This window comes from Scomber japonicus, chromosome 1 (assembly GCF_027409825.1).
Source record: "Scomber japonicus isolate fScoJap1 chromosome 1, fScoJap1.pri, whole genome shotgun sequence".
In the NCBI taxonomy this organism is placed as follows: Eukaryota; Metazoa; Chordata; class Actinopteri; order Scombriformes; family Scombridae; genus Scomber; species Scomber japonicus.
This window is the reverse complement of record NC_070578.1, coordinates 6,143,177-6,169,005: the sequence shown is the minus strand read 5'-3', so window position 1 is coordinate 6,169,005 and position 25,829 is coordinate 6,143,177. Positions and strand designations below refer to the sequence as shown.

Genomic DNA, 25,829 nt, shown 5'->3' with positions numbered 1-25,829 from the left:
AATATTATTATTATCATGTTATTATTATGGCTTTTCCAACCAGCTGCAATGTAGTTGTCTTTCCAGGTTTCCACATGGAGCATTGACGTATCTGAGACAGACACAAGTCTGTTGACCTACCTTTGCTCTTTATAACCATGGACAATATGATCCAGATGAGCTTCTACAATGCATCTGGTGATAGGAATGCCTTTGAAGTAACACACCCTAACAACCATTCTTTGGTGGACACACTGATCTTTCAAATACATTATACTGACTTCTGTACAAACAGGGCAAGATAGGGACTTTTCATTCTTCTATGATGTAAATCAACATCTTGATAGTTTGTAATTACAGTTGTGTTTGTGCCAAGTTTTTGGCTGAGTTCAGAGCCAGCACAGCATTAATCTGTCCAGAATCTTTAGGGATATCCTCTTGTTATATGTAAGTTGTATTGTTTTTCTTTCCATAGGCCTGTACAGCCACATTTCATATTGTCCCTCCTCCTCGCCCCACTCTTTCTGTCTACTGCAAGTTTATCTCGACACATACACACTAATTTCTCCCTGCCTGTCTGTGTGATTCATTGCTGACTGTGGTAGTTGTGGAGTCTCTGAATTCCAACACAATAACTCTCTATCCCATTCACTCTCTACCCTATCAGCAGTGAAAACAAAAACAAGATGTTTAAAACCAATTTCAAAAGATTGCCTTACAAAAATGCTTTTTTATAAATAAAGAATGTAATTACTCAACAAAATAAAAGCCATATAAGTTGCTGCTTATTTTTCCCTGCAAGGAAATCTCTATTTTAAAAGGACTCATAACATCAGGTAATATCCATACATCACTATAACTGCTGGTGAATAACCGGCCATGTCACCCTTTATCAAAAAATCTGAACTATGCCTTTGATTTCTGTTTCCTGATCTGTTGAATAGAGAATGCTATTGTTGCAGAAGTATATGGAAGTCTGTGACTGCCAATTTTAAAATGAAATCGCTTAACCAGTTTAAAAGAAAGTTTGATGTATGTGTATGAGTATGATGACAAAGAAGAAGTTAATTTCAATTTCATAATCAAATAATTATTTTATTTTTTTCTTAATGTTAAAAATACTTGAACTAAAACTCTCTTTGACAAATCATTGTCAGTGTGCCCCATAGTGTAACACTGCTGTAATGATAATCAATCAAACGTATATAGCAACTTTCATAATGCTTTACAGATTATTGACAAGCTGACAATAAGACATCATAAAAAACATAAAAAAGGAATAAAAATGATGATGATTATGTATTATAATTTTAGTTTAGGTTGCACATTGTCCAACCAGTGTTTGAAAATGAAAAGTGCATTATACATTTCTTTTGGCATTGTTATGCTTGGGAGTACACTGATCTTTATATTTTCATACATATATTTTTTACATGAAAACAACTTTTACTAAACATTAATTCTACAAAACAATTTTATATTGGCAGCCACAGACTTCCATACAAAAAGGCATAAAGCAAAAATTAAAAGATTGTTGCATTTAGTGTATGTGTCAAAACTAATTACTCAGAAACCTTCTTGGAAACCCAAGAACTCAAGAACAAAAAGAAAACCATATACAGAAGTTGTAATTTGTGGCATACTTATAATTAAAACACTGCCTGTAATTAGTCCAATAAGTACTCAGTATTGGAAATTCAGCTGCACTGAATTTTCTTGACATTTTTATGTAGCCTAATGATACATGACAACAAAATCATCTAAGTTTGACTTCCATACCAGACCACAGAGCCTTTAGCACACATTCCTGAGTTCACGTAGTAACAATAAGAGGTCTTGACCCCTGTGTTAGTAAGAATGTGTGCGTGCAGTTGCTAAAAACTCCAGTTACACATACTCCTGCTCACATCCACACCCAAACTGAGAGTCAATGGTTTTTCTGTAGGTTTGTGTGTAATCCTCTGCTCTGAGTACTGGCAGGATTGTTTCTGAGACAGGCTGTAAGAATCCCTCCCTGAGCCTCTCTGTTCCTGACATATTACTGCCCTCAGACTCAGTCTAAGCTTCCCAGACCTCCCCCCAAGGACTTCTCATGTTAGCTTTGGAGTATGAGGTTATTTCCACATTCCTGGGCTTTTAAACAAGCAGCCCATCAACAGGAAAACTGTGCTTATTTTGCAATCCTGAATTCTAATTTGAAATGTTGGTATTAAAACAAGAAGCTGAAGCCAGAGGGAAGAACTTCACTGTTTGTCTCATTCTATGTTTGGAAACACGTATCTTTCCTTTCTAACAAACTTTGTACTCACCTTGTGATTCACCTCTGTGAACTTTGGGAGGACTGTGGGATGACATCAGGTCCTAGTTGTTTATCTGAAACGTCATTTCAAGCAGAGAGCGCTGGCTAAACTTAATCATCTGACCCTGACTCCACCTACCCTCCCTGCCACTCCTGCTGGCCCCACTCAGCAATTCGGTTTTGCTTCTCACATTTGGTGTGCAGCATGGAAAGATTGATTATTTTCAAGATATTGCATAATATACAAGCCTACAAGATGACGCCACATTGATCATTAATACATGAGAGTAACTTACATCAGAATGGGTGAGGTATTCCTGGTCTGGTGCAAGATATCTCCACACTAGCTACAGTTACAAGTAGACTCCCATAAAATCCCAATCAATATAGAGACCCTTAATTGTTCTTCTCAGGCCAAAGATTCCATTTGTAGTGCGCCCAAATCTCTTATTGGTTAAACAGCCACCATGTATCTATCAGTTCTCACAGAGCTGCTAGCCTGGCTGTAGTCTTGTTAAAATGGTATTTGCATGTTACATGACAGGTATCCATAGATGTGTTTTCACTGTTCATGAAAAACCACAGAGCAAAAAGGTGTCATTTTTCAGTCAGTATATATGTTATATACGTATATATGTAATATAAATTTCAATCAATTCACTGTTTTTAAACTATTTTATGACTCTTAAAGGCATAAAGTGTCTTTACCAGTAACTTTAAACATAACTTTAGATAAGATGATAGTAGTTATTTCTATGGATATCATCATGGATGATGGAGGAAAAAATGATCCTATTCCAATGTGTCAGTATGCAATTGGTTTATTATGAAGTCTGTGATGGGCTTGGGACTCCTGGCAGGGGGTTTGGGTTGGGCTTTTTTCTTTTTCTTTTTGTACACCACCTTGGCTCATCATGTCAGGACCTGTGTACACAAACTATGAAGATGATAAAAAATTCAGATCTATCATGGTTCCACTAACATCCACAAATTGACAATCTTACACTGGGACAAAGAACTGAATCATACCTACTCATTAGATAATACTGTTACCACACCTGGAGCAGTCTTTTGCAAATTTCCCCATTGTGGTAATAATAAAGGAATATCTTATCTTATCTCTCACACTCATCACAGCTTTTATACTAAACTTAACTGTTTTGGAATCAAACTAAACAAACAAAACTGATAAGGGCAGAAATTGTGTAAATATTGGGATGGCTGTCCTTTAAAACATACACAGTCCAAATTGGAGGTTTTATTTTTATTTATTAAAACGTTACTCTTGTATTTATGAAGTAATAAGTTATTATGTTCATTTGTATCATGTGATTTATGTTATGACCAGCACCAGATAATTGTTACCATGGAATTGTTATCATTGTGGTTACAAATCTTAGTATCTACTCAGCAGTTCATTGGCAGCCTATAGTGTGAAACAGAAAGTTTTTATTCTACTTTAACTATTATGATATGGTATCTTCTGCTTCATGAGGTGATTCCTGTTTCTGTTATGAATCATGCTCTTCTTTCTGCTATTTGGTCCTGATAGTCAGCAGGTGGATTTTGATGCCCCCCCCCCTCCACAATGCAGGACCCGCCTCCAGGCTGTGGGCTGATCTCCATTTCGCAGCAGACCTTCAGTCACCGGACGAGCCGTGCCTGCAGGCGGACACAGAGTCTTTCTCTCTGCCTGGTGAAGTGCTTGATTCCTCGCTGTGAGTTATGAGTGTCGCGGTGGTGGATGGCTGCTTTTTGTCCGCCCTGCAGCCCAACTCCTCCTGCACTGCTTATGTTATCCCCTCGGATGACCTGTCTTCAGACCCGGTGGCTAAGGCCAGGAGGGTCCGGGAGCAGGTACGGATGCGGTTGGCCGAGAAGAAATCCTCCTCCTTAACCCGACTGGACGACTCACAGCTGGGAGCAACAGGTGAGCCTCATCTCAGCCTCTCCACGGGCTCCAGGTGGCGCTGTGAAGACCTGACCTTTGATTTTCTGCTCATCTTACACTGCAATTCATTTGAGTATTTTTAATTAAGAAGTAAGAATTGTGATTCATTGAAAGAAAGTAAAACTATCATACTTATAAAGCCACAGTCAAGTCAGTTCTATTTAGTCTATATAACCTAAAATCATGAGTTTGCTTCTGAGGACTTTACAGTGTGTGAAACATAGGGTGGATTAGGGTAATGTGGGACACTTTGCAATTCTGACTTGTTCACCATATTTAAATATGAATCCAATACATTATATCAACACCTAATATCATTATGAAATCCCTGAGATGTTTCCTTGGTTAATCAGAAGACAGTTTTTAGATATTGTGTACTGAAAAGGAACATGGCACATATATTAATGTTCCTTGTGTCAAATCGTTTCAGAATTAGTAGATGTTGTAATCTTAGACTATTTTTTAGGCATATAAATACTTATCTGCCAAAACTTTCTGATTCTGAACTTTCTGCCAGTGTGTTTTTTTTTGTTTTGCTTCTCATCAGAAAGGCTAAAAATGAGTAGCCTGTATGTTAACATGTGTAATGTAACACAATATAACTTACACAGTTTGCATATACTAGTTAGCTTGAAAATAACTGAATAGAAAAAGTGATGAAATACTGGAGTTTAGTTGTCCCACATTCGTCAATGTCCCACATTACCCTAATCCACCCTATGTAGACCTCCAGATTCAGATAAATAAAGACAATTAACCTAAAATAACATAGTACAGCCCAGCCGAGACTATAGCATACAGACTAATGAATTAATATGTCAATATATATTCTATATTCTAAAACAATCTAATGAGGTCAGCCAGATGTCTGTTTTGTGTGTCAGTCATGTGTAAGTGTGTGCACAAGTTGCTGTGACACTAATAGAGATACATGTTGTTTTCCAGTTGATAAACTAAACAGGTTCAACGACTGTTAAATGAATATTACGCAATAACATTGGAAGGGTCAGTACAAAAAATGACATACTGATTAGACACGAATAGGCAGAGTTAACTGTGCATAGAGCTGGGTAAATAATAATCATGTTCACACCGGGTTGTGGAGTGTAGTGGAAATTGGAAAGTCTGTTAGTTCTGTAGTTTATGATTTGTGTGATGGTGCTGCTGTATTCTGTTATAAAGCCATTTAAAGGTGCTCTGTAGAGTTGTCCACCTCCAGTAGCACTATGGAGCAGTTGTTTTCGTGAGTGGGTCGTGGTTTTGTTTGTCTTATGCTCATGCAGGTTACAGAGTACATATTCCTGCCACTTTTGGACTATTCCATTGATCCAATGGTTGTTAATGTAACTTTTGCTCATTTACAAGAAAACACCCTCAGGGTTAATAATTATTGTCATCATTGATTAATCTGTCAATTTTTTCTTGATTAATTGATTAGTTGTTTGGCCTAAAATGATAGAAGATGGTGAAAATGTCAAACACTGTTTCCCAGAGCATGAAGTTTTCTCGTGAAGCAGCTGGATTCATAAGATCATGTGAGAAATCCATTTAGTCAGAAAAGTTATGTGTTTGTGCACCAATCAGCATTATTCATCCAATCACCTGCCAAGTTTTTTTTAAAAGTGGCTGCCTTCTTCCAAACAGATGGTTCTGTGTAACAAACCATCTGGTGCATCAGAACTATCAAAGAGGGCTAAAAAACCCACAAAATATTAACATTTGAGAAACTGGAATGAATGAATTTTGACTTTTTTCTGGAAAATTACTCAATTGACCAAATGGATTATCATAATACTTGGTGATTCATTCAATAGTTGGAAACTATTAAGTGTTTTCAGGTCATTGCAATTATGTTTGAGTAAATCAATCATTTTCAGTAGTGGAATATAGGCTTAAATCTGCATTCATTGACATTTCTGGCCACTTGGTGACATATCAGCGTATAAAGCTGATATGACAAACTTGCCTATTTACACATTATCTAACACTGAGAACATTAGCATTTATTTGATGTCATATTTCTGGCAAGTCCAATATTCACTTTTAGCTCTATATTAGTCTACACCACCTCCTGCGAAAGAAACCTGGCTTTTTAGCTGCTAAATGTTTCACTATGTTCTCAAGCTAGTCGCCTGCTTTGTCTGTCTGGTGTTTGGTGATGGGCAGTAGTGTGTGATGGGTTTATCAGGACTTTGTCACTGAAAATAGCTTCCTGTTGAGTCTGACTAGAAGGGTTGTTGTCATTGACTATTTTTTCTATCAGTCAGTCTATCACTTACACAATTAATTGTTAAGCACTAGTCCAAAATTAAGGCTGAAGGTTTGATGAACCTGCTTTATGCAATTTCTATTTCACATGACATCATCAGTGTTCCTGTATTGTCCCAGTACCTGATGGGATGTCACTGTGCTTGCCTGACACCTGAGTTCAATGTAACCTTATACATGATAACATTGTTTAATATCCTGTAGTTCTGGCTGTAATTCATACTGAACTCCTTACACTATAATGTGTCTGTGGCATTTTGATACATAGTGTAGATACAAGTAAGCTCATTTTGTGTGGTGTTATTTATACAATGGGGTATTTTTAATCATTATTGTCTTACATTCTTACTTGTATTTATAGAGTAATGTCAAATCTACAGTACACTAAAATAACTATTTATCCTCTTCATTAACACCTCATTGTTCATAGAGATTTAATTAAACATGACATTAACTCATTAAACATGAACCTCAGGTTTAGCAATGTATTTAAATATGACTTTGTGGTCAAGTCAAATAGAGAACAGCAGATCTTAGGTGAGTTTTTCTTATTCGGAAAACAGTAAACTAAGCGGTAACCATGTCCCTACAGTCTTGTTACAATCTTACCCCACTTACCGACTAATGTATCTATCATATGTAATGTATCTAATGTATCAAATGTAGGGTTCTCTGGTTTCATCTGTCTGGAAAAAAACATTGTCTTGAAACAATTCTTGCCCTTAAGTAAAGGAACTTAAAATTCTCAGTTCAAGGTTTTGGGGTCGTGGTTTGTTACAGCATGACTACAAAAACCTGCATAATCGGCGCATACTCTCGGACTCACCCTGCACAATGAAGTGAGCTTTGACAAACACCCCACTGACATCCACAAACGCTGCCAGCAAAGATTCTCTGCCACCCGCAAAGTCAAAGCACTTTCTGTTGCCCCCCCACCTTCTGTTGTTGCTCTACAAAAGTGTAATTTAACCCATTCTCCTCTACTGTCCCGCCCCGTTTCTTCACCATGTTAACTTCCTCCAATAGGAACAAACTCACACACACAAATCTTAAAATGCCAGAAAACCTCTCAGACCTCAGCAGCAAAGCCATTACACTCAGAACACGCATCATAGCACATGACCCCAGGCACCCCTCTACCCATTCCTCACACTGCTTCCATCCGGTCCCAGATACAGCTGGCCTGGAAACATGCAGGCGTTTTGCCCCCTCGGCCATAGCATCACTAAACAAAATACCCTGCTATCTATCTATATTGTAAACTTTAAAAAAAAGTTATCTTTAAAGGGGCAGTCCACTCTTGAAGTTCATGAAGTTCAGTTTGCTCATCATGAGAGGTATTTCTCAGTCTGTGAAAACAGCTGTACAGTGTTTTGTATGTGGCTGTGGAGGAGGTTTCTAAAATTTGAAGAAATAACCCTGGTGATGTCATCAGGGGTTATCTCAGCTTGGACCTGAGACGTAACATGTTTAACTGGGACCTGGGTTACAACCTGAAGTAGTGCAGCTTGGCAGAAGTGGACATTTAGGATGTAGTGAGGGTAGACCTAGTTGAAGAGGATGTTTTGGGTGTCGCAATTTTCATACTGGCCATCATCAGCCCAACAACTGCTTATTGCTGATATATCCACACTGGTGTGCAACTCAGCAGTCAGACATTTCTCCATTCTCTGTTTAGTAGCAGCTGAGATCAGGAAAAATGAGAATAGCCAGTTCACCATAAAGGTCAGTCCACCTTAAGTGAGACTGCTCAGGTTAGGCCAGGGATGTCCATACTCTTCCATAAAGGGTCATGTGTCTGCACGTTTTCATTCCAACCAAGCAGGAGAACACACAGTTCAGACAGTTCATTGGTCAAATTGTGTGCTCTTGATTGGTCGGAACAAAACCCTGCAGGCATGCAGCTCTTTCTGGAATAGTTTGGACATGCCTGGGTTAAGCTAACCCATTGTCGCTGACTTCAGGGCTAACCCACACCATGCTTTTAGAAGGTGGAAAGCAAGACACAGGAACTTGGCTTGGGTTTAGAGGAGTTGTAGCATGTATTCACTGACAAATAGCCTAAACTGTGCATACACTGCATTGTTCACAGCTATACTGCTAGTGTCATGCTGTCTGTTCTGGTCTCTACGCACTGGGCTATCACTTATAAAAGCTACACCACTTAGTGTAACACTATAGTAAGTAAAAAAAAACACTCAAAAATCAGTCGCCAACTGTCAATATATTCGTCCAATCACCCAAGCCTATACTCTAATCTTCTAATTAGATCTTCTAATCTAATCTAATCAGACAGACAGAAAAAATACACATAATTTTACACTGATATCAGTCCTACAGGCAGTTTTCACTTTTAAAGCCTCAACACAAAACAATAAACAGATGTGAAACCAGGTTACTATGCAACCAAGATGGGAAATATGTTACACAAACAACATGCAGGAAATGGATGATGTGGAATTTTGAAACAGGATGACTTTTTTCTGCTCTTACAGTCATTTGAATCACTCAACATTCAAATAGAAACTCCTGTTCAGAACTGGGTTGGACCAGTTTAAGGTCTGATAATAGCTGCCACGCATCATTTCAGTGACGCAGTAAAGGAGCTTTAGCATCCCTGTGTTAAAGCATGCAGATGGGTGTGTACTTGTTATTGTGATCCAGTTCTTTCAAAGCCTGCTCAGAGGATTGATGTCAGAGGACTGTAATGGCCAGACCATGAAGTCATTTCTCCTGAATTTCAGCTTTATAAAAAACATTGAATTCACTATTTATTTAAACAGTAACATAAAAAAAGTTAATATGCAATACAGGTGGATGAGAACAGAAACGTTGTTTGTCTTGTATTGTTCTCCACTAATACACAGATTCCTATTAGTGCTTTATGAGAAGCTGTAAGGGTGTTATTTCCTGGTCATTTCCTGTTTTTTCTCTCACTATGGAAAATTTAAATCATGACATCACGGGATCCAGTTGGTATGGTTGAGAGTTGTAAATGCTCTTGTGTCAAACAATAGCTGCTTTTCCATTCATTAAGAAGTAAGACCCAAAAGTGATTATTAAGCATACAGATCCAAAACCACCTCAGGGGTTTTATCTTGACATGGGCAAGTTTACAGTATTAGCCGGTCAGACCGGGAAGTTTCATCACCGTACGGTTAGTGACCTTGCATCAGTCATTCCAAAAGGAAAGTACTGGAGAGGAAGGAGAAGTCCCTCCTCCTTTACTACTGCTACCCCCTCCTCCTGTCTGATAAGAGAGCAGGGCCTCTGTGTGGACTATGATGGGGATCAGGATGTTGTTTGGGAGTTGCTCGTGTGAAACCCCTCTTCTAAGAGTATAATTAGCGACTGCATATCTCAAAGTCAATACAGACCCTCCCTCATTAAACTGGATCAGCTATTTTTGTCAGATAACAGTGAAATTTCAATTAAGCGTATATTATCTACATTTTTTGGCACTAAACACACATAGATATGCGTTTGCAAGTTTGCAAGTTTAAGCTCCTTAATTAACAGACTTTCTATAATTACATGTTTGCAGACCGTTTAAGATTTAGAAGGTTTGATTTTTGGATGTTATTAAGGTTTGGATTTGTCCTACTGGTCTAGGCCACCATTGATTTTCATTTTCTCTGTACAGTATGAGTGTCAGTTAGTGGACTTTAAAACTGAGCATCAACTTTGCATTCAGTTTTGTCAATGTTGTAGTCTCATTGTTTGGTAAGTCACTCAGAAGTATGTGAAAGGTGTGCACTGCATTGCATTTCTTCACAACCATAATGTCGTTTTAATGGAAATTAATGCAAACTTGACCCTACGTTTGCCTGCTGTTTAAGGGCCACGTTATCATGGTGTACCTGTCTCTATTATCTCTCTGTTGTCACCAGAATGAAGGTGCTGTACGTAATTGCTCCATAAAATATTTGAAAAGATATGAATACATGATCAACAGTTTACCAATTTAACGTTTTAACTTCAAACTTATGATTACCAAAGCACAAAAGAGATTCCACAAACCCAAACCAGTTAGATTGTTTTTTATTTCTTTATCCTCGTCAAACCTAGAAACCCAATGTGCCCATTATTTGCTATGTAAAGAAACAATAGCATTAGGATTTTAATTCGTTATCTTGTTCTTTACTCAAAATGGAAACTTCTCAAATACTGAGCTAAATCTGATCCAAAATACATGATTTGACAACACAAACAACAACAAGGGTGATGGAACATCTTCCATTTGGAGTTGAATGAGTCACAGAGGTTTGACAGAAACTGATAAAGTTCACCCACTATGGCCTGAAATCAACATAATCCAGATGCAATCCAGCCACAGGCAAAATGCAAGCAGAGGAAACAGATGGAGAGGGGGAGATGAGCAAAATAATGCAGACTTGGACGGAAACGTGAGTTACAGGAGATGTGTAACAGTCATTATCATGCCAAGTGTGTTTGAATGAGGAGTTTGACTCCAGACTTTTAAGCCTGTTGAAAGAAAAATGTAATGTAGGTGATGTCTGGTTCAACACCCCATTAACCTGACTGACCACTATGAGTGTGGAACATTCCTTTCCAATCTCCTCTTCACTGCATGTTATCACAGGCTATTTTAAACAGGCCTGTACGTGGTCAGTGAGGTTAGGCTGCTCTCATACTTCATCTCTGATATTTGTCACTGAGCTATAACACTTCACGGCTAGATGTCTCATACTGTACCTAATACATGAGTTACGTTCAGGTTTTTTTCTTCTTTTAAACTAAATTGTGTGTACCATATTCACTTCCAGCCTTTCAGATTTGTAGGTTGTATGAGACCAAAAATAAAATAAACTATATATCCTGCTAGAAACTCGAGCCTTGTCATTCAACCATGTAGTCTAACTAACTAACTCTCCAAGTGATAGTCAAAAAATGTATATAATAAACTAATATTTAAACCGTTATATCCACAACTGTCATTGTTAGACTTATAGTTAAGCAAGATAAGGAGACTAGATTGTGAGTAAGGAATCTAAAGCTGCCTCTAATCATTTATGTAACTTTCTAAAACCAACAATCCGAGAGTCACACTAGTGGCGAGGCCTTTGGATGCTGAGATTTGTTGGTATGTTAACCAGTGCTGATGATGTATGGATTGAGCCTGATTTTAGAAGATAGGAACTCATTTTAGAATTAGGATGAATTGTCTTTGACATTCAGTTTGAGGTCTGAATGAGCAACAGCAATTGGTTGGATTTCTGACAGGTCATAAATTTGGGTTGGCTGTGTGCAGTTTGAGGAGTTCTATGGTCCAATTTCTCACAACTGGTTTCATGACATGAGGTTCAAACTGCAGAGAGTCATCTTATCCCAATCACATTCTGTTCATTGTAGAATCTCATAAAGTAATGCTGCCTTTCTCTCTCTCTTTTTGTCAACACTGTTGAAGATGCAGTCTTCAGAGTGAGTTAACATAATGTACAAGATTAATAAAATGAATGAAATTATGAGTTTTGGCCAGATTGTCATCAAATTCTTAATTCCAGATTCCTGATGGTTTTGGCGACCCTCTAACCAATCACCTGTTCAACACTTATGTCTGAATCTTAATGTTGCACACAACATTAGTTGTCTAATAGACAGAAAGTTGCCCTGAAGGTTTCTTAGCACATTCATAATCTCTGCTGTGTATTTGCCTTTATCACTGTAGTGTTTGTTTTGCCCTATAATTTTGTATTGTAAAAAAACAAAACAGAGGGCTATAAGACTCTGAGCACTGGGAGTAGAGTTTGGAGGTAGGAGAATGGGGTGTTACTGGATATTATGGGATACAGCTGGAGCTTCCGTAGAGATGGATTTATGGCAAAGGTGGAGAGTATTGAAAAAAACACAGAGTTGAGAAAGGCTTGGCTATATACTACTACATTTGTGGCTTATGGTGAAAGAGTGGAGCTGCACTTTCAGTCTCATTTTGGAGGATTGACTTAATTATAGTTATAAACTTTTGAGAGTAGAGCTGATTAAAAACATACGCAAACTTTAGATAGCAGCATTCCCGTACTCTGAATATCTCATGGAATGTGAGTGTGATTTTTCACAGCAGCAACTTTGTATTAACCTACTTCTATTTGTCTGTATGTCTTAGTTGTTTGTCTCTCCCCTTACAACATGATACACGTTGACATGTGATTCACATGCCTTCAGTGAAGAGCTACAGACATATCTACGGTAGAGTAGAAACTATTTCACAGACCCTGACATCAAGGTGTGGATATTTGCAAGGCCATGGGATCAAGAAAGGAGAGTTGCAAAAGATCCACCACTGAAGATACTCCCACTCTCCCTTATCATACTCCCACTCTCCCTTATCATCACCAAGACATAGATAAATAGCTAGTTCATGAACATGCACAGTAAATAGTCTACTGTTGTCTATCGACATTGGTTAATGTTCAGAGAACATACCCCACTACTGAATAGTGTGGGTAAATTAATTAGACAAAAAGAGGAGCTCTGCTACTGGTAGTACCACTGTTTGGTACCAGCAGCAGCTTTTATCATCTCTGCCCTATCTTTTGGCTTTAATAACTGTTGGACTTCCTGGGCTGTTTGTCATTCTGACTGCTGGTACCGGTGATTAATAGGTTAGGTTAGCCTGTGCTGAAGATAAACAAAAGGTAACTAAGGCAGCCAGGAAGATGAGCATGGTTTACTCTGTTTCTGCACACTAATGCTGAAGGGTACCAAACTGAACTGAATCAAGAGTTGCTGTCCAGTGTAAATTCACATTTTGACAAGTGAACTATACCAATACCCTTGATGTTCCTCAACATAGGAGTGGGAGTCTCCTGGATGGTTTAACAATGGGTTATTTTACAGCGACAAAGTATCATGAGTCTAGAGTGAGCCATTTGTATTGTATAGAAACCAACCAGCAGTGCAAATCAGAGCTATGCTGTAGTAAATTAGGAAGACTTGGGGTCAAGAACAAAATATTGCACCATAGCTGCAGACTGTTCAGAATTGTGTGAACTCATTGAAACTGCTGGTGATCAGCTTGTTTTCTGATCAGGCTGAAATATATTGTAATTATCCTTTTAACTCTAACAGCGCACAATTGGCGTAATGTCAAAAAAGTTGTTAAATGCTATGTTACACTATGTTTAATGTAATGGTTCCGTTTTCAATCATTTACAGGTTAGGGTTAGGTAGGATAGGTAACTGTGTGTTCGCAATTGTAAAAAACACAAACAAAAGAGTGATATAGTTTCCTTTCATAAGCAGTGATTAAGACAAACCAGCAGTTTGGCTGCTACAACAAAATCACCATAGCTGTTCCTGTCCTGACTTGACTGGAATTGCTTTTTTGTTGAAAAGCAGAACCCTGTGCCCTGAGGCAGAGCAATTGGTCAGTTAATTGATTAGTCAATAGACAGAATATTAATATGCAACTATTTGGATAACTGATTCATTGCTAGTGTCATTTTTTAAGCAAAAAATCCAAAGAATTGTTGGTTCCAGATGTGTTGTAACTGGCAGCATAGGTTTGTATTTTGATTGTGAGCTAAAAGTCAGGATGAGTGTAGATAGATAGAGGCTATGTATGTAATGGCTTTAGTAGTCTCTGTGGTTGTGTAGCTATGTATAGAAAGATCATATATTACTGTTTATATGCTGTTGGGGCTCTGTACACTATAGATTGTGGTGGTCTTGTATGAGCATACCTTCCCTGACATCTGACCTGGTGATGCTTACATTCAGGCATGCAGCCCAGCTCCCCTCCCGACAGCGTCTCCTCCCTCCTTCCTTCCGTCCTGCTGGAGTGGACGATGCGTGTTGTTTTCTTCAAGTCATTAAGTTCAGGCAAAGCTCCCCTTCCTCTCTCTGTTCAGCTCACTTCAAGTTCCTTAGGGTAGTCCGTCAGTACATAAAATGTTCATGCATGTGGTTACAGTGTGTATTAAATTCCTTCAATAAATGTCTCCATGTCTATGTACATTATTTCCATCTGTGAGGTTAAGTGAATCCATCTGCTATCTGCCCAACCTCCATTACACAAAGACCTTTAAATGTGTAGACTGTCCTGTTTACATGATCGTAATCTTTCATACTGCATGCTGATATTTCACAACAAATACTGCTATTTTTACTATCCATTGTGTCGTAATTTGATTCAGTTCCAACACTGAACTGATCCCCCACTTTGGTTCACACAGAAATATCTCAAAGACTATCAGATGGACGGACATTCATGATCCCCCGAGAATGACAGAGACTTTGAACTGGAATAGATGAATTGGTGGAAACCTTTGTACAGACATTCATGCAATGATGTGTTTTATGACTGTGGTGGATTCCCTGACTTTTCCTTTAATGCTACCAGTAAGTTGAATTTGACAACTACAATGGAGTACCATGAAATTGGGTATACATGTTAAATAAGTCACAAAACTAATATGGTTAACTTGTAAAGATGAGCAATAGCATCTTAATATTTGTGTACGCTTAAGTACAGCTGCACAGTACCACTAGCATGGTTGTATACTCTTACATCTCATTCTCTTGCAATTTGGATACTACCTCCGACAAAATGGAGAGGCTTTCCGTGGATACAATTCAGCACACTCTGAACAATGGTTGAGAATGATGTTAAATAAACACTGAGTATGGTTAGCACACACCCATCTCAAATGTAAGAGTTCTTTAAAAAGTCTGCCATACAGCCGCATATATTTTACCACTAAAGGCAGAATCTCCAATAAATTATATACTGTATAATCTGCACTACATTGCTTTTGTATGCTTTTGTTTCTTTAGAGCTTGGCTGTCAAATTGTTGATTGCAGTTACAATTTGCACAGTGTCATTACTGCTAGATGTTAGGATAATCTCAATCCATCAATTAGACATTTTCCAAACAACTGATGATATCATACTGCAGGACATGATTATCTCCTGGTCAAATGTAATTAACTGCATTATTTATTGTTGCACTAAGCTAAGTTTCACAGCAGATTGTCACGAGGAGTGTTGTCCTTATCTGTCCCTGATTGTTGCTTGTCTCTTTCATCACACTAACATTTTATCTTTCTTCTCTTTGTCCAGAGTACAGTTTCCCTGCAGCAAAGAGCTACACTCACAGCCATGGCTTCAGTTCCAGATCCATGATACACACACCCAGCCGTATCATAGCGGTGAGCACAACAATTCTGCATTAATGCTGATATATTTCAAGAAACACCCTGTCACTGAACTGAGATTTTCTAGGTCCAGAATATGTTTAGTGAAGCTTAGCCCATAGACAGGAAACAGGGGGAAATTGCCAAGTAAACACTGTTAAGAGAACACAAAAAGATTCACCTCATATCAACTTCAAGTTTGTATGTTTACATGTATGTTGTCACGTGAACCGTTATTGTGGCCAGAAAGACAGTCTTAAGTTTCACTGATGGTCTTTTCTTTGGAGTTTTTTGTGGACTGCATTATTATAAATTCATGAAATTACAAATCAATTACATCGTTGAGTGTTACAAGATAATTCTGTTTGATTAGAATTTATGTCTTTTTGAGATCAGGGCTGTCCTATCAAGAGACCCTATAGTGGTTTCTTTCATTCAGGTAATTGTTAATGGCTGGCCTGGCCAGCCTGGCCAGCTTGTATCAAATGTATTTCAAAGATGCACATCTAAATGCTCTTTCAGAACCCTCAAAGTGCCAGGAATGAAATTCTGGTGGAGAAATAATGAATCCGTCATTGAGCTGGTCAGCAAACCTCAATATCATATTTTTATTCCAAACCAAAATGTGTTTGTGGCACTGAATGATTATGGAAAGCTTTAGAGAAAATGGGCCACATATATTTTTATTCACCAAAATAAGGTATCTTACAGGCACCAATACTGATAGCCATCCTAGGTCAATGTATTTGTTCTTGGCCTAAAAGAGTCTAAATATACTGAAATCAATTCAGAATGAGATACATGCATTATTGTCCTTTGTAGAAGACCAGAAGACTCTGTCTGTACACAAGTAACAAGTTATAAAACAGGGTATAAACAGACGAGAACATCACATAACTACAAGTCGGTTACACAGTACACAGGCTATTTAAAACAGGATAGCTGAAGGCACAAAACTATTCCCAAAGTGTGTTTTTTGGGTGAGTGGTTGTCTTTATCAGCAGCCAGAGGAGAGAAGGGTGAAGCATGTGGGTGAGGGTGTGGCAGGGATCATGTGCTATGGTCAGGTTTGCGAGTGGTTGCAGTTTCAATGACGGCTGACAAGTTGGGGATTATTTTAGAAGATATGATAGTGACTTTCAGGAGCTTGATTCTGTTGGTGTGGATGACCATTGTGAAATAGCAGGACGTGCAGTAGAGGGGGATGGGTTCAATAATGCTTTGGTACAGAAAAAGCAGGAGGCGTGGTTTGACCGAGAGAGTCCTACATTTGCAGATAGCATACAGCCTTTGTTGGCTGCATTTATGGATGTCCGTGATGTGGTGATCAAAGTAAGTTTATTGTCCAGGATAGTCCTTAAAGTTATCCACTATCTCCACTGGCTGGCTGCTGATAGAAGTTTGGTTGTAAGGGGTAGTGAGTCTATTGTGGGTGTTAAAGATGAACTCTTTCATCTTGGTGACATTGATTTGGATGTAAACAGGAATTATGGTAAATGTTTTTCAGAGGGTTAGGATGGTTGCAGTGTGGAGAAATTCTCTAAAGCCCCGCTGAGTCCCACCTTCTGAAAGGCTTGACTGGTATTCATGCTGCTAAGTACTCTTCTAATTTGTCCTTTTTCTTTCTGGATTTCATGTTTCACAGAGACGTTAACGGCTTTGAGGGAAAACAGTCCTTGTTTTATATGAGGGGTCATCCATGGTCTGGAGTTAGGGCATTTTTTTAAGTTTTGGCTTTAAGTTTTGGCTGGGATGGTAGTCGCTATACAAAGCTTGATGACCTCAACCCTCACATTCAAATTGCTTTAAAATACAGTCCAGTTGGTGCATTGCAAGGTGGTTTATGGCGTTTCAGTACTTGTGTGTATTGTGGAAGCAGAAGGACATTGTTATGGTCTGCTGAATCCAGCAGTGGTTTAAGAATTGTATATATTCTTATAACACAAGTCAAAAACATTTTCTTTCCATGCAGCAATATCAGAATTATGTTTAAATGATGAGAAAACATGGTCCAGCCTGTAACTGATAAAAATCCCCCGTAATGAATACTAGAGCATCTGGGTATTTTCCTAGCATAGCATTGGTGCTCTTGGCACAGTTTTGGTGTTTAAACCAGGCGGGAAGTACACACAGCTGATGACCACAGTGGGAAATTCCAACCGTGGGCGGGAGTTTGACTGATGAACATGAATTCATTTCACGCTGCTTAAACAGCCACCTCACTGCTAGTGTTTCTTGCCCTGTCAGACATTGTTATGGTGATGTCACCATGTCCCCAACTGGGATCTTGGGTGAGTGCAGGGTTTGAACATGAAATTTAATTCTAGATTTTGCATGACAACATGGTGATCAAAATGACACACATAATGACCATGTTGAAGTACACTAAGTATTTGTTTTTTAACTAATGATTTGAAACATTATTTTACAATTTCTAAAACTTTTGGACAGTGTTTGTCTCTGACCATTTTTTAACTGTGCGCGCACACACGCGCACACACACACACACACACACACACACACACACACACACACACTTGAAAGCACGCAATGAGCCAGTATCTTGCACGAACAATGCTTCCCCCGTTACTCCTGGTCTAATTGTCTATGAGAAGGAAAATGGAAGTCCTGCCGTGCTGACCGAATTCAGAACAATGACCAGACAAAAGATAAATATCAACAGGACATTTGTCTGTTTTTCTCTTAAGGGAGCAATCCAATAATGAGGCAGCCACAGTGAGCTTCCTTCAGCTTTTAATGAAGGAGGCGTTGAATATGGAAAAATCTTGCACCATCTTTTCACTGTTTGGATGAATTTCTCCAGCCTCAGCTATTGTTTCTTGTGTAAGCTGTGACCATGTTTCTGCTTCCTTGTACTGTAAGATAAACCCTCAGTATTAAGGGAGTTGTGTTGAAAATTTGCCTTTTCATACCAGAACTTTAGAAAAGTGTATTTATCTGTTTATCCATGATATTAAAAGGTGGTAGATGTGTGGTAGACGCACACATCCAAAACAAAACACTAAAAAAACAAAAGTACAAAACTAGTTGCTCTTCTTCAGACCCAGAAGAAGAAGCAATTTGCTTGAAATGTCTCTCACCTGGTTATCACATAAAACCAGTATTTGCAAGCAGATTTTAATGTGTGTGGACTTTCTTCTTTCTGTTGGGCTATTTAGCCAGCCATGTATCTGCTAACCTTTGATTTATCTCCACACCTCCTGCAGGTACCCACAGTGCCCCTGCGCTCCTCTGGTTACTCCTCTCGCTCTGCTGTGGAAAGCAGTTCCAAGGTGAACCATTCAGGAGCCAGCATGGTCCATAGCAGCTACCAGGCCACCCAATCACAGAGCAGAAGCAGACGATCTAAGTCGCTGTGCCAGGCAGACCAGGAGGCACTTCCTCTAACTGTGTTGGCTCCCCCAGAGAACACCTCCTACCAAGTGCCTTCCCCCGGAGCCCTAAGGCGCAGCCTCAGTGGAACACTGGCCCAGGGAAGAGGGTACTGGCAGGAAGAGGAGATACCGTACCAGTATACCTACAAAGGCCCCTCTCACCGCACCATCAGCCGCATCACCAACCGCCAGCAGCACTACCAGCAGCACAACTCTGGTTATGGCCAGGATGGCATGATGGGGCCTGGCAGGGGGGTCCCCATGGCAGGGGATGGCTGGGGGACGCAGTGGAAGCAGCATGTCTCCAGGGCCAGTCATGGTTTTGGGACAGGACAGTACCAAGCCTCCCTGCACCGGGCAGCCTCGCTGCGCAGTGTGAGGAGTGTTGGGAAAGGAGCGGATGTTTTGGATGGAGCATCGATTCACAGCAACGACCCACTGGGAGGGTAAGACATAATGCACCAGTTAACCCTAACCCTCCACTGAACTGAATCAGGCTTTTTTATAACCACCAAATATATGAATTTCTTAGAAAGGATATGCTGCTGCCTGAGAATGTGAGTAGATCTCCTAAAAGTGTAAAGAACAGCTGTGAGAGTCTATCTAGATGTCTAGATGGATTCACAGTTGATGTCTGGGGTTAACTAGAGTAAAAACAGAATCCATGACCTAGATTTTGATTTTTAGTTGAGCAGTTGACAAACACTTGATGTATTGTACATTATATGGTCCACTTGGGCTTCAATTACTTCCCCTAACTAACTGTGTGTACATTATTTAATTCACTATGTGATCTGAGCAACATTAGGAAGATTCATTACTCAATATGAGACAATTGCTTGCAGTCAGCATACATGCATTCTTCCATTCATAGTGGGAGACCTAACTATATGAGCATGTGTTTCAAAGGCATTTTAAGCTGCCTGAGTCAGAATAGAATAAACATCAACTTTCCCTGCTGGAAAAAAAAGAAAAACCTAAAGATAAAAATTTGAAAGCCAGTCTAGCTCCCACAGCTTCCATATGACCAGCTAGCAGCATGTTATTGGTATGACATGGTTTTTTTTTGACAGGATGTTATACCTAGACAATAAACACCCAGTGTGTGTGTGTGTGTGTGTGTGTGTGTGTGTGTGTGTGTGTGTGTGTGTGTGTGTGTGTGTGTGTGTGTGTGTGTGTGTGTGTGTGTGTGTGTGTGTGTAGGATGCATGGTCTGGATATGCCTACAGCTGTCAGGTATCTGTCTGAGTCGGACACTGCCTTACAAGTTCTGGGAGCTGCATATATACAACACCAGTGTTACCATAGCAATGATGCTAAAAAACAGGTAACTATTTTACATTTGATTATCTGTAATTATATGTTTCATTCGTTTTATGTGGTTATATACTCACCATCAGCACCTCTTATATGTGTGTATTAACAGTATGTTGTGTTTCTTGTTTCTGTATCACCTCAGGTTCGGGTTCTACACGGTGTTCCAGCTCTGGTTGAGCTTTTCTCCAGTGACAACCAGGAAGTGCAGCGCTTTGCCACTGGCGCCACACGGAACCTCATCTATGAAAACATCGACAACAAGGTGGCTCTCATAGACGCCGGTGGAGTGGCGCGTCTCGTCAGCATCCTGAGCGTACCCGACGATGAGCTTCGAAAGAACATCACTGGTAATAATAGTCTAATAACTTACAATTCAACCACATAATGCAGGTGTTGTTTATGTGTATTAGTCACTTACATACTGACAATGCTGTTGTGGCTGCAGGTGTACTGTGGAATCTGTCCTCCAGAGACAATCTGAAGGAGAAGCTGTCCAAAGAAGCTTTATCAGATCTGACAGAGAAAGTACTGATTCCTCTGAGCGGCAGCATCCCACTCAGCCCGTCTGAGAGAGACATCTTTAACAACACCACCGGCTGCCTCAGGTAACACCACAGAAGACCCCGCTCCACTCTCTATCGTGTGCCTATTTATGGTTTTGATCTTATGTATGAGTTAGACAGTTTGAATTGTCACAAATGTTCTTGAAATTCTTTTGGGATACCACAGAAAGCAAAAGAGTACAGCCTGCAACAACCATGCAAGCAGCCGTGTTTGGCTTCACCTCAGGGCCATAGTCAGGATTTTACAAATACTGAGGTCACCAGTCCAAATGTACCCAGCAAAACCCCAACCACCAAGGACATCTTTTTACTGTTGAACTAAACCCTACAGAGTATTTTGAGTATTTGTGTATCTTCTGTACACTCTACCATTTACACATGACCACTGTACCCTCACCAGTAGCTTTGACCCTGCTCTATTTGGGCACAGCGGCACTGTGAATGTAGCTAGTGTCAGCATGACAACATGGTCACAGTTACATGTCAATATGCTAACTTTTGCTAATTAGCACTAAACACAGACGTAGAAATGAGGCTGATTGGAATGTTACTTCCTCTGCAGAGTATAGGAAACAGAAGAGATAAGCTGGTTGTGAGCAATGTTTCCTACTGTCTATAACCTGTTACGCTAAGGTCCTCTTTGCTAATTTAACTTTACATTTTGCTACTGATAAATATTGCTACTCTCCTTAGTTGTGGTTAAAGAGCAACTTGTTCCACAAACCGGCATCCACACACCAGAGGACAGTGAAACTTGTGCAGTGTTACCTCCTTACAAACCCATTTAGATTTTTATTGCTTGGTTCTCCCACACAAGCAAGTTGCATAGATCTGAAGTTATTTGTAGGTTACACCTCGTAAAGCTTGTCGGAGCCTTTCAGAGGTTTCAAATCATTAGGTACATTTACATGCAAGTCAAATAATCTTCCAAAAAACTGCTTTTAAGCTGGTAATTTGACACTGAGTTGAAGGTGCTACTGAAGCGACCTAACAGACCTTCAAGTGTGTGTTAAAATCACTGAAAGGCCAGAGATTCCTTTTGGTAGAAAACGGTAAATAACATGCACCTTAGACAGTTTCATTACCTTCTGCATTAGACCTGACTGGGTTTGACTCTATCTGTATGTTTGTGTGTGTGTATTTGTGTGTAGGAACTTGAGCTCAGTGAATGAGAGGACGAGACAGAAGATGAGAGATATGCGAGGCCTGGTGGACTCCTTGGTTTTATACATTCAACAAGAAGACAGGGCAGATGACAAGGTAACTCACTTGAAAATCTCTATCATCAATTGCTACGCTACATCGGCAAGAAACTGGCCCATTAAAACCTAAACAGCTGTGAGCTCTGATACCAAAGTTAGAGTTAACCAGACAAAAAGGCTTGTAAGGAGCTACACTTGGTAATGTTAGTGTGTTAGTGTGGTACATGAGCTCTAAGATGTGTCACTTAGTATGCATCCCATGGCGTGAATATTTGCTCCTCCAATAGCAGCACCACAGCGATGGCTGCTTAGCACCAGCACACAACAGCAGAAAGTGTTCAGCACCACAGCTGTAAATGACACATCAGTGACAGAATGCCAGCCTTGCAAACCAGCCCGCATTCTTCTTCACTTGTCTGGCACATCGCAACAGGGGCTATTTTAGAAAAAGGAGCTCTGCCAACAGACGCCAGACCCAAATGACTTTTTAGACGTGGATAAACCTTTAACCAACTGGTAAATGATTGACAAATGTGCCGCTTTTCTGCAAGATCAACATGAACCCCTCCTGTATCTGATTGGACGGAGACCTCACTTTCCTTGGTTTTAAGACTGAAAATATATTGTGACTGTGGTGGAAATGTCCAACTTGATCTAAACCATCCACCAAAATCAGGTTCTGAATAAACGGTAGCTCTTACTGTTAACATTTTGTGGCATTAAATGTCAAAATCATTTAAGAGCAGCAAAAAAGTCCTTACCATGTCTATGATTTCAGACAACACTGCTCATAGTTGTCAACAGCTCCGTCTTGGCAGATCTACTTTCAATATATTCACCTTAATTCCTCTATCAATTCCCAGGACATTTTCCAAACTTCACAAAATTGAGTTATCAATGCCTCCGATGCTGTATCCAGTTGACTTTATACATTCATGGGTTGTGGACTATTCATCCGGATTCAGGCTCACATTAACCCCGTGTGAGAAAAACACAGCCTTTTGATCTTGTTGTATTTTAACTCTAAAAACCAAGAAATGTTGTTTGGATGCCTTTTCTTGACTACCCATCTTTGACCAAATTTTGATTTATCTTTGCATATTACTGTACATTTTCCATTAATTAACTATACTGTAACAGTTTCAATTGCTCAATGTATGAGTTTATTTTTGGGTCACTGGGAGTATTGAACACTCTCAGTTAACATCCTTCCCCTCCACTCATTGAGCAATAGTGACATCTGATACCAGGAGATTAATTCAGGATTCCATTGCATTAGTAGGAGTGTGTATTGCATACTGCTTTGTGTTTTTTCTCAGTATCAAAAATGTTGCCATGATTTTAGCTTGAGTTTGACAAAGCAACAGTGAAAGCAGGGAGATGTCTCTGCACCTCAGTAACTTGTTAAATATTAAAAGACAACTGGCATTCAGATCAGGTTTCATATTATCATTGAATGAGCTTACCAGCTTGTTTTACCCTGTGTAAATGTAATGCTGTGTACATGTGTCAGCCCCTACTCAGGTTAGTTATTTATTGCCAATTTTAATACAAACTGTCCACTTTCTCTACTTTTTCTCAAATCTCCATTCGTCTCTCTCTCTCTCGCTGTGTGTAGGGTGTGGAGAACTCACTGTGTGTGTTGAGGAATCTGTCCTACCAGCTGTACCAGGAGCTTCCTCCCTCAGTACGGCACCGCCTGGAGGGCCCGACAAGAGACTCTGCATCCAGGGACAGCGAGGCTATTGGCTGCTTCACCTTGTATAACAAAAAACACAGCGAGGTAAAATTCATCAGAATTGTTGCAAATCCCAGTTGTGTATACCCAGCCAGATAATGAATTCCAGAATATTACGCCCCACAATGTTACTGTTTTGGTTAGGTCTCCCAGCACTCAGCAGCCTTGTGTCCAGCAGCAGCAGGCAGCTGTTTGCTGTGTAAAAGGTCTTATAAACCTCCTGCCTGAGGCAAAGAAAGTCAGCAAAGCACTCAATCACTGTTGTTTAGCTCGTTGCTGAGTGTATTATTGAAGGCAGCTCATGAAGAAGACCATGTTCAGAGAGATTTTAGTAAAGAAATCAAGCAGAGCTGTAGCGAGTGGGCTCAGGATTTGTCTTTGCCCTAGGTTTCATCTGTCAGGCATCATATGTGCTGCCCTATCCCTTTAGTGGTCCCCACTCAATTTGTATTTTCAGGTAAAAGACATCTGTTTTAATTTACAAATCATTCTCCTAAATAGATACAAAAAAAATCAGTGATAATACAGTAAAAGGCTTTATCTTTGTAGTAAAAATTTAAATAAAATATTATGTAGTGTAAAAAGTTCATTTGAAATAGTAGTTTGAAAGTTTTGTTAAACATTTTTTATATCAAATATTGTTTATCATAGTACCAGCTCTTAATCAAGGAAACTATAGGTGATTTTATGGTTAATGCATTATTATGCACTATAATTTACTATAATATCACTATAATAATGTTTTTAGGAGGATGTATTGTATGTCAGAGTTTGGATGCCGAGCCACATCTAACATGATTTTCTGTCACAACAGACAATAAAGTTTCTGAACCTGAATCTGCATGCACTGACATAAAATCATCACTTAGAAGAATTACTTTTGTATTGTTCATTTACCCAGTTTTAGTTTGGTAGTGGCCTAAAGGTCAAGGATGCAGGTTTGTGACTGGAGAGTCATCTCTAGAATGCTTGAGACCATTTATATCATTTGACTCTTTTGGAGTCCTACAGACAACAACACCATCCATCCCTCCATTTTCCATCATGCTCTCAGTTGTTGGCTTAATAACATACTCATTGTTTAGAAGTCAAGGGAGCAACCCATTTTGCGGGTGGATAGCTGCCTGTGTTGTATACAGGCTGTGTGTATCATATAATGACCTGCTTTGGATAAATGATACTGCCACTCACTGCAACTCGCACAATCAGACTCACCACTCTTATTTTGAAATTTTAATGCACGAGTCATTTTTACACGAGGGATTTATGCTTTCACACAAAATGTTTTATTTATCTAGCACCAAAAAGTCAAGCTTTAGGTCATACTGTTGATATAGAACAGGTCAGGCTTCTCTCAGGTGTCTCAGTTAGAGCTGATAGACTGATAATGAGTGGCCAAGCAGATAGAAACTCTAGAAGTGGCCCCAGGTCCACAGGGAGGATCTGTTTTCAATACAACACTACAACACATAGAAACCAGCAGATCACATTACTCTTTTCAATAGCAGGCACAGGAGACTAATGGAGACCCACAGTTTTATGTATGTTCACGTAGTCCTTTAGAGGGAGTTATATGATTTTTATACTTCTTTTCACATATGAAACCTCTTGCTTAGAGATCATCAGAAGAGTTATGAAAATTCAGACTTTCCAAAGGATGACGCCTAATGACTCCTTGACCTTTTCAGTTAGTGCCACTGACAGGTCAAATTTTCCTAACTATTGGTCCAAAAGATGAATATCTTCAAAACCAATGACCACATTGTCATGACATTTTCATGGAGATGTTCATGGTCTCCAGAGGATGAATCATGAAGTTTTTGGTGATACGTTGATCTGTGACACCACAATCATGCCAAATTCAGTTGTACCAAAAACTGAAAAAAATACAGTAGGCTATATTGGTAAGACTTGGTTTTAGACTTTATAATGTCTTGATTCATGGTGATAAACTGACAGT

The 25,829-nt window shown here is 39.4% G+C and overlaps 1 protein-coding gene across 1 annotated transcript in view; it reads left to right on the top strand.

Annotated features, from left to right (window-relative positions):
* Positions 1 to 3,933: 3,933 nt before the first annotated feature.
* Positions 3,934 to 25,829, top strand: part of LOC128357465 (plakophilin-3-like) — a 32,762-nt gene continuing 10,866 nt past the window's right edge. The window contains exons 1-8 of the mRNA XM_053317823.1: positions 3,934 to 4,208; positions 15,581 to 15,669; positions 18,882 to 19,495; positions 20,253 to 20,376; positions 20,509 to 20,713; positions 20,812 to 20,971; positions 22,081 to 22,189; positions 23,750 to 23,914. Coding sequence (XP_053173798.1) covers positions 4,004 to 4,208; positions 15,581 to 15,669; positions 18,882 to 19,495; positions 20,253 to 20,376; positions 20,509 to 20,713; positions 20,812 to 20,971; positions 22,081 to 22,189; positions 23,750 to 23,914 — 1,671 coding nt within the window. The 5' untranslated portion in view covers positions 3,934 to 4,003. The remainder of the gene's footprint in view (positions 4,209 to 15,580; positions 15,670 to 18,881; positions 19,496 to 20,252; positions 20,377 to 20,508; positions 20,714 to 20,811; positions 20,972 to 22,080; positions 22,190 to 23,749; positions 23,915 to 25,829) is intronic.